Below are 10,339 nucleotides of genomic sequence, written 5' to 3' on the forward strand. Positions count from 1 at the left end.
CGCAATATTTTAAATACAAGGCCTTTACCAGAGCATCATTACATAGTGGTATTTCACTTCAGTAAAGGATCTGAGTAAGTATCGACACTATGAAAGCCCCTCTGGTCCGTTCTGATGTAACAGATCTGGAGCGTTGAGGGTCAAAGGTCACCCTCAGGCCTGGACTGAAGACTCGGGTGTGCTTCACAAAGACTGCTTTGTTTTCTTCATGTTTCAACTTTCATCTGCTGTTCATGCATAAACATACATAATACAACATAGCATAAACATTTCTGCAGACCATAAGTAGGTATTCACTCAAGTAGAACAATCACACGCGTCTCATTAATTATCGAATGGATTGCTATGCGATTTGGTGCAAACGGTCATGTCCCCCTAAAGATAAATTGTAATACCTTTGGTGATTTTGACTTTTTATCTAGCGTCGTCATCATGTCAGAATTTGAATTTGGCCTATATTGTCTATGCCCCAATACTTGAAAAAACCTTTGCTAAAAAACTGGACTAAGATGGTTAACGCAGTAAACATACTGCTGACATCAGCATTGTGAGCATGTTGACTTCAACATTTAGATCAAGTTACGCCTCACATGGCTATGACTATAATCTACTTGTGCTCACTTTACATTCATGGTACTTGTACCATATATTTTTTTTTTTCATTTTATACAGCATATTACCTCTAATCACTTGTACTTTTTACTCCACTAGGTTTTATGACAGCTTTAGTTTATTTTTCCAAATCCAGTTTTCATCCACTTCCTGTCCAGTGAGAATCATGTATCTCTAGATGTGTTAATGTTGAAAGTTGGTGATAAAGTGAAGGATGAAATGTTCCTTTAAGTGTTGAAAGCATTTTCTAAATTCTTAAGCTGAATCAACCTAGTCATGAAATATTCATGTGTGAGGCGACATATGTATGAACAATATGTTTATGACACACTCTATAAAAAAAATAACAGAAGCTTATAGATTCAATCAGGACAAACAGTCCAGTGTTGACGTGGAAATACTGTTTTTATTGTCTGTACCAAACTTGATAGAAGAAAATCGGGTTTTCCGGAGTATAACAAACACATTAAAGTCCAACAGAAACAGAAGACAGAGGCGAGAGACTCACAGTGTACACTGTATACGATTGTTGATCGGGAAAAGGTTAGAGGTCACACAAGCACCCCCTTCCCCCCACCTTCAGCAAAGGAAACATGTTGATTTAAACCAGCCACGATTACTTGGGAGACGATAGTTCTGGATCCCCAGAGGGGCCAAAACCTGCTGAGCGGGAACTCTTTGGGGCGTGTGACTAAAAACATCCAAGGAATCTTTTTGTACCAAAGTTTGATATCAAACCAACTCACTGAAAATAACAGCTTTTACTACCATGACTTTACTACCATGACTAAACAGGAGTCAACACACAACTGCTTCCAATGACTCATCAGGAAAACCAGACATTTGACAAACACCTCTGACATAATGAAAGACCTCGTTACAAATCCCTCCCGACAGGTGATTGAAGTGATGACAGTTGTATTAAACACAGACTGTGGGAGGAGGGAGGAGGGAACATTGGCACTGGGTTCAGCACAGAGGCCACGATGTAAAGGAGGACATCCCCCTTTTGACTTTGCATAACAAAAAGCACTTTTTCTCTAAGGCTCGACAACACACACTTGTCAGAACTGCTCTTCCTGCATTGAGAGCGCTCCCCGTGCACAGAGAGGGGAATGTTAATGTCCTCGGTGGGCTGCGTTTGGTCTTGGCTTTAACTTACCCAACAAACATGAAGGGGTTTTACTACCAGCATACCATATACAGAGTTTCTAAGATGGAAGAATTATTTTCACTACTTCCTCAAACTTAATTCTACTGAAAATAGATGAAACGATCAATTCATTGAGAAATTCAGCAAATTAATTGACAATGACAATGTTCATTAGTTGCAGGAAACACTACTCATTTAAAGACCTAAAAACCCCAATTGTCATTTTTAAGATACAGTACATTTTCTTTTCACAAGCTTTAATTATGCCAATAGATCCAGACAGCAAGAAGCGTTTTGAGAAACGCTTCACATTGTCCGAAGTAGCAATTTTTGTTGGGTTGTCTCTGTACTTCAGCACATTAGATTTGACATTAAAGACTCACTCCATTTCAGCTTAAATATATTGCGGGGTTACTTCCACGTTCAGAAGATGAACAGCAGAGGAAAGGGAGTTTCTTTAATTCCCAGAACTCCAGTTTAAGGTGACCAAAATGTGTCATCATACAATCATATTTAAAATGGGCACAAATCCAGCCTTAAGACACTGACGTCCCTCAGGCATCAACAGACACATTAATGTGCATCAGGGCTCAAACTTCAGACAGATTCAGTTCCATCTTATTTAGTGGCTTTGTTTGCCTTTATCAATTGAACCATATGGCTGATGAGGTGTGAACAAAACCTGATCATTGTCCTCACAGGCCAGTTGTCCGACAGTGTGTAAAGAATGAAAAACCTCTCAGATTAAAGCTGAAACTCCCGTAGACCTTTGAACCCCTTTGTGCTGTGCAGAGACAACAAATAAGTTACTGCACTTGCACATCACCGTAATTTAAGGCTCAACAACAAGATAATTCTTCAGTGTGTCAAGTAAAAAGCATACAAAATTATTTTTAACGGTCAATGTCTTGATTTTCTTTTAGATGTGTTCTTACTGAAGGCAATTACCAGAAAACACAAAAAACTTCAGGCACCCCGATTGTGTGCAACATTCAACCCTGGCAGCGCGTGTTGAATCATGCCGCTGAAACACTGAAACACTAAATAACCACACGTCTGAGTCCCTGATGGAGAGGAAAACGCTAAACGCCGCACCGGATTGATCTTTGATTTCTTTTTGCAGAATATATTTAGTCTGCAGCTGTGATACATTTATATCACTAGGGTGACCTATTTTTTTCACCTCAAAATTAGATATATATTTTGCTTGATGGGCATTCGATGGAAGACGAGCGATCTGCTGCACCCTGACATCTCAGGTGTTGTCCAAAATACCTCCAATGTTGTTTATTTTTTAAAACACAATAAAATATGACTAACATTACAAACATTTGCCCAAAACAGCACTTACATTGTCAAATTATAATAAAAGTTATGAAAAATGTTTTATGAAAAGAAACATCTCTGTGAATAAGGCCATTGATAAAGTTGTGTATTCCAATAACACCTTTGCTGTCAACAGTTTGTGTGGAATCAACATTGCTGTGTTGTTTCAAGTTAGGTGCAAATATACAGTGGGGGAAAAACTGGTCTCAAATCAGATTCACAATATTAGTGCTAAATTTGGTCATTCAGGGAGTTGAATTGGGACAGAAAGAGGAAACGGACACCTGTGTTGCTTTCTCAGAAAGGAATATACTTTCAATGTGGCAACTCATTGACCGCTCATTTTCTTCTACCACTTTGGAAAACACGAAATCCAAAATTAGTAATCAGAGTAGAAGATTTATCACCGCCCAGTCAGAGCCTGTAAGAAGCAAATGAGCCACTTTAACAGCTCAGAGGGGCCAAGATCAGATGATGGTCGGCTCTCACTCTCACACACTCTTTTTTTCTCTCTCTCTCTCTCACACACACACACACTCACACAAAGTCAGAGCTCACAGTGTTTGTAATGTGGCTGCTCTAGATCAGGAATTATTCTGATTGGCTGGAGCTCAATTAAGGACCACTGGTATATAAAAGAAAAACGAAAAACAGTGCATGGACTTACAAAACAGATTCTTAAAAAAAAAATTAAAAAGAAAAGTCAAAACAATTGCTGTTAATCTTTGTTGTACTTTTTACTAAATGTTGATCAAAAGACTGCCATCTTGGGTCCACACAAAGACACTTTCCTGGAGTTAGAAGCCTGAAACGTGAACACCGAGTCGAGGCATGCGGATCTGCTACAGAACAGCAACACTTCTCTATGTCCGCTACAAATCAAATGTTTCCAACAGAGTGATGGTTTAGTGAGCGTGGGAAAAAAAATTCATAAAGTTGAGATCATGAGTGACAGGTGCCCAAAATAATTTTCAGAACATACAGAGAAAACAAGACCAAAAATAAGGGGAAAAAAGAAATGGATATAACGGTGATAAAACAGTAGCAAACACTTACAAAAGCTCTTCTGAAGGCCAACGGGACAAAATCAGGATGTATTCTTAGTGGAAAAAAAACAAGGCCAAGAGAAGACCCGACTGCTGCCTTGTCCCACACTAAACCCTGAGCCCTTCAGTGTCGACATGTGCAGTCCACAAGTTGCCTTTTCCTCATTTAATTTCGCTTAGTACCGTATTGGCTCCATCAAACTGACAAATTATGTTTTCTGAAAGCCTGCAGGCTCGATGAAGTTTAATTTTTTTCACCATTTCAAAACACACAACTATGTTAGTATGACTAAAATTGGAACCAGCGAGCAAAAATACAAAATATTCCTCAGATTTGGTTCAGAATTATGCAAACCTTGTTTTAGATAGAAATGTGTGTGTATTCCTTTTTATATTTTCCTCACTTCTGTGCAAGCATCATCCTCCAAATGAATACAATTCAGTGTCAACAGGAGAGGCACAAATGGCTGCAGTGCCATCAAAAAACAAACAATCTGGGTTAGTTTGGGACAAAGTGATTGGTGTTCTGACAGCCGGGTCCTTCAGAGGAGGTACTTTCAAATAAATTGTTAAACACATACAACCACACACATATACACACTCACACGCGCACACACACAGAGAACATCATTTCACACTCAAGTCCATTACAAAAACCAGATATGTACTGCACAATCTGGTTTTGGGAAGGATGGGATTACAGGTGAGGGGTGGGAGCTTGAATACTCCGCAGACTGACAGGTTTAAGGAAGAAGAGGCCGGGACCGAGGCTTTGTTGGTAAAGGATCCAAAATGGAGCCAAAATGTACGGCAGCTGAAGGCTAGAAGAAGAAGTCCGGCAGGTTCAAGAGATGTTTGGGGTGGGGGGGGGGCACAAGTCGAGATCAGGCTTGGTACTGGATATAAAACCAAACTGGCTGTCTTAGCTTGAATAAGATCTCGAGGTGGGTTTGTATACCAGACCATCCAAGTGAAAAGTTGCTTGTAGTTTTGATTAAAACTCCTCCTGCTCTTCAGCATCTGGTATCACAAAACCCTCCTAGAGAGAAACAGAGACAGATAGATAGCGGGGGGAAGAGATATGAATAAACAAACAAAAAAATTATATATATACATATATATATTTTTTTTAATAAATAAAGATATTAGTCTATTAGTCTCTAAAATGAATATTCATTTGTGGATAAATAAGCAACACAACAGTTAGCTATGTAATATGGCCCGGGGAGGGGGGTCACAAACAGGCATTCTAGTACACAAGCAGGAGAACTGTCAATCAAACCACACTGAAGAATAAACATTTTATATTAATGTTCCTTGACTTCGGCTGGAATAGTTTTCCTTCTCTTACAATGAGTATTGTCACAACCCAAAGGCATAGTCCGTGTATGTGAAAACGTACTTGTCACTAAACGGGTTTTCAACTCTGATCAACATTTCTGGTGTCTACTACAAATCGGGTGTTGCAGTAGCACAAAGACAGAGAATTAAACAAAAAGTTAATTTAGAATAGAAATAAAAAAACTATGCAAGATATAATACTATATAGATATAGGACACACAACCAAAAGTGCAGAACCCATAATGGTTCGGTAAATAGCAGCAATTCAGTCCACTGAAAACTTTCAGCCTTGGCGAGCGAGCTGCATGCTATTCCTCTGCAGGAATTTACAATGGCATCAGCAGTTGTTAACGGCAGAGCAAATGGTGTCAAATCTAGTGTTGAACCCACATGTAGTGAATACATTGGTTTATTTTAAGGATAGAAGAATATGGATGGGTTTATATCCATTGACTTCTTGGCCTTCAGAATTAAATCACATCACTGAACTTAAGTTCATAAAAACATATGACAACTCACGTCGGTGGCGTAGAGGATGTCGATGATTTTCTGCAGCGTGGGGTCGCCCTCTCCTTCCTTCTCCTGGCAAATCAGCTCAATGTTCCGCAGCTTACCGAAATAAAAGTCTCTCTCCTTCTCCATGTCCTGAATGGTAGATTTCAGGATTTCCACCTGTGGAAAAAAGTCAAATCATTACGTTTTTCTTTTCTACTATCGAGCGAATATTTACATCTCTTTGAAGACACAAATAAAGCTTATGAGTTGATAATTTCATTTTTTCAATAGTGATTGTACGGAGCAGGTTTTATTTATTTTTAATGCTGTAGTGCTGACCTCATTCATGAGCTCCACCCTCTCCTCGTCACGTCCTCCCATCCCTGGCTTCCTTGCACTGACATTAGCCAACTTGGGCGCTACCTTGGCAACAGGTGGTCTCTGAGGAGCTGAAGAGGGACAAAAAGAAGTCTATGAACAAAAGAAAAACTTACCAGTATTACTCCATTTGATTTCAAACTGTGAACCACAAGACCAGAGCACTGACCTTGACTGAGGGTCTTTTTCGGGGTTTTGGTGAGAGCTGACATGGCAGTGTTGGGTATGGGCATGGCATCCTGGCCCTGCCTCGCCTCAACTGGGTCGTAGTCTTTCCCATCGTAGTTTGCGTCAAAGAACTTCTTAAACCACTGGACAAACTCAAAGTTGTCCTGAAACTTCCCCTTCACCAGTTTGTCTACTGGAATGATCTGGAAGCAAAAAGAGATAATCAAGACGTTGACAGGTGCCTGCCTGCTTCCAGCTAATGGTGTTCAAACTTAATTAAAATAGTATGGAAAACTACTTTAAAAATACTTCCAATTCTGTGTGAGTGTATGTGCTGGTATTGTTAAATGTTCAGCATCACCGTCAATACACTTTGTTTTGGACCCAATACCCAAATCATACCTTTTATTAGATATCTAGCATTGCTGCATACAACACATTCATCTACAAAACATTTGATTCAAAGCTGCAATAGCCAATCTTTTTGGCAACTTGGGGCCAGCATAAAGAAGCCGTGAACACAACATTGACATATCGTCCCTTTAAAGTTGAACCTGTTTGCAAACAGATGCTTGTTTCCACTTCCAACAGTTACAGACCAACATGATGATTCATTGGGATTCTTTGCGTTTGTGGCCACGTGAAGAATGTAAGTCTAATATTCTCTTTTGGCAAAGTCTTTGGTCTTGACCAACTCCCGAGGGAAATGTACGTCTCTTTAGCTGCTCCTCTATGTTCACCAGCTTGTCTTTATGCATCCGTCTGCTGCCCACCAGGCTGGGTGCACAGGCTTTTTACAGCTTTTTCTCTGAGAATGAAGCTATGAGAGCAGTGAAGGTGAACCAGAACAGTAAAGTGGTGGACTTGAGAGATTAACAATGATCTGAAACTCACTATAAAAGCTGAGAGGAGCTGAAGATTGAGCTGATCATTCTCTGGAGATTCATCACTTCAGACCCCTTTCCAATCATCATTGACACAAAGCTTTTTATAAATATATTGACTATCGTCATTTTCACAATATAAGCAACCCTATAGTTACAAGGTACATACATCATAGAAAATTACAATCCAAATCATGCAATATTAAATATTTCAATAGTGAAAATGGACATTATGGCCTGTGCTGTGGACACAAAAATAGTGTGGTTTTATCTTGTACTGTACTAAAAATACACAAGACTCACTACTAGATTTAAAAAAAATTAAACGATGTCACTCAGTACAGACATACAAACAAGGATACTTAAGTAGTTCATCTTAGTCAGTATCTGGAAGATTTTATTTGAACTGCGGCACAGGGACATCCTTTACTACAACACTGACTCAGAGGGCTATTACTAAAATTATGAACAAAGAATGATGATGGCCCAAAAAAAACTCTTCAGTACTGGCACACACATTAAAAAGAAAGTCGGTCAGGATAGAAGCAACAGTGAAGAGAAGAAAGCAGCAGCAAAAAAATAAAATAATGTCAGCAGTAGGCCTCAGCAATGGAAGAATCGCACATCATGAGACAATACACAAAGCTTGCACAAGGGCAAAGTCCATGATGCAGCCACAATGCCGGGGATTATAACCCTGAACTAACTATGAATACACTGATGTGCTCAACATGCTCAAGCTTCTGATCTATGCGTCAAGACTGTCCAGGCAATTCAAACACAGCACAGCTCTAGAATAACGCCGTCAAACAAATGGATGGCAGGAAGAAAGGAAGTTGTAACATTAATTAATTACGGCAGATTTGTCAATAGTTCTGCAAGCTGTTGCATGTTCAGTCTGAAAACAAATGACTAAGATGGTTCTGCCCTGCACTTTTCAATCTTTGATAGCAGTATGAGGTGTCCAGATGTGTAAAATATTGTTGATCATTATAATTTGTAGTTCTGCCTATACATTGGTGTCTCATTTCTTTTGACAGATGAAAATGTAGAGTACACACACAGTAAATAGTATCCAAAGAGGGACGGACTAACAAAGCACTCAGGAAAAACAATATGACCAGATCAGCAGAGGCAGCTCAGCTGGTGAGGGGGATGACAGGAGTTTCATACCAGTAAGGGACAACTGATGAAAATGTTTTAATACTCCGATCTAACAATCAGCCAGGGTGATAAACAGTCAAAACATTTTGGTTCCTGTTCTTGGTAGCACAGTTTTACCAGTTAAAATATATTTCATGTTTTTACCATTCTTCATACACCAATGTCGCTCTCGAGTTCATTCTTTTTTACATTGACAAGCAGGTGTGTGAAAAGGAGTATAACGCGTATAATTGAAGTGTTTTCCCCCACGACAGGAAAAAGTGTGCGGGTTTCCAATTAATCTGGACCAAATGGAAAAACTAATCCTCATTAATCAGGCGACATAATTCATGTTAACTCATTTTCAGGGCTACTGATTTTGGCAATAAACAAGTTTGCTGGTCTTAAGATATTATTCATGCAGCTGCCACATATTAAAAGCATTTCCTGTGCTTTTCAGTGAAAGGATATTATTTTAAAACAGCACCAGAAGATGCAACTTTATCCAGATTCATACATTTGTCACAAAAAAAGCAACAGTGAGCTGGTCAGATCAAGAGGTGCACATCACGTCAAACTTAACTTAATCTGGCGTCAAAGTAAACAAACCCATAAACAGATCCTGATCCTGTTGTATTGACAACCACTTAAACAGTGCCGGCATCACAGGCTCTTATTACTGTTGCTCATGGCATCGACATGAGCAACAGTACATGGTTTCAGACTGTATGAACATTTTGCAACCAACAGAAAAGTGCCCTCTAATATCAGAAATTATATCATATATTTTCAGAGCTTGTGCTAAAATAAAAAATTGTGTGATGTTACTTACTTTGTCGACTCCCATCTTTTTGAAGGAAACCTGCAGAAGCTTATAGTTGTGGATGTATTCATGCTCCAGCTTGGCACCAAATTTTACTTTCTTCAGAGGTAAAGAGTTGGGGAACAGCATGTCCATGAACTGGCAATACGCAGCACCTTAATTAAAATGATCAACAAAAATAATTACATCACTTAATGCACAATAAAGGAAAATAAAAAAATTACTGTGCGCTGAATATTCAAAATGTGGGGGACTCATAAAAACAAAAATAAGTAGATTAAGAGACAATCTAGAGATTTTCTTAAAATGTGGTATTGATTGATTGGTACTGGAAACTATTTAATTTGGCACCCAAATTCAACACTTTCAAAACACCAGCCTGAATCCATGAGCACTACTTTCAATATTACAATTGCCCAAACACTACTTTTGACTAAACTGCACCTGTATGCACCTGACACATCACTTGAAATGAATAAAACAGTTAATTTTCTAATTTGGAAATACAATTATTATATAACGGCTCCACAGTGGTGTAGTGTCTAGCACTTTCGCCTCACAACAAGAGGATCCCAGGCCGATCCCCTGCCGTTGACTAATGTATCCGTCTACCTGGGATTAAAACAAGCTGTGCCTGCATATGCTGTTCGGACATGTCTTTTAATTACACACTCAAACTGATTGTTTGGATATTTACAGTTTATCATCTATTTGTATACAGAATTAGACCTTCCAAGACAGTTAACATAAGCACACTGTGCCGTTTGCTAACAGTGGAAAAAAAACAGTTGTGTATCTTTGATGAAACAAAGGCTCAACATACGAGAACATGTTTTATTGGCTTGGGCGATAAAAGCAGAAGCGTCACAGTTTTTCATGTCGTATTGTTAACTTATTCAGCATCAGCAGCAACTGGCCCTCTGACAATCACCCGGAAGAGTTTCAAGAGGTCTGACAACTGTTTGTTAA

The 10,339-nt window shown here is 39.1% G+C and overlaps 1 protein-coding gene across 2 annotated transcripts in view; it reads right to left on the minus strand.

Moving 5' to 3' along the window:
* Positions 1 to 998: 998 nt before the first annotated feature.
* LOC117733179 (microtubule-associated protein RP/EB family member 1-like) overlaps positions 999 to 10,339 on the minus strand; it is an 11,645-nt gene continuing 2,304 nt past the window's right edge. For both annotated transcript variants that reach the window (XM_034536605.1, XM_034536606.1), the window contains exons 3-7: positions 9,380 to 9,525; positions 6,522 to 6,723; positions 6,314 to 6,423; positions 5,999 to 6,151; positions 999 to 5,176 (exon numbers count right to left, since the gene is read on the minus strand). In XM_034536605.1, coding sequence (XP_034392496.1) covers positions 5,132 to 5,176; positions 5,999 to 6,151; positions 6,314 to 6,423; positions 6,522 to 6,723; positions 9,380 to 9,525 — 656 coding nt within the window. In that variant the 3' untranslated portion in view covers positions 999 to 5,131. The remainder of the gene's footprint in view (positions 5,177 to 5,998; positions 6,152 to 6,313; positions 6,424 to 6,521; positions 6,724 to 9,379; positions 9,526 to 10,339) is intronic.

This window comes from Cyclopterus lumpus, chromosome 7 (assembly GCF_009769545.1).
Source record: "Cyclopterus lumpus isolate fCycLum1 chromosome 7, fCycLum1.pri, whole genome shotgun sequence".
NCBI lineage: Eukaryota > Metazoa > Chordata > Actinopteri > Perciformes > Cyclopteridae > Cyclopterus > Cyclopterus lumpus.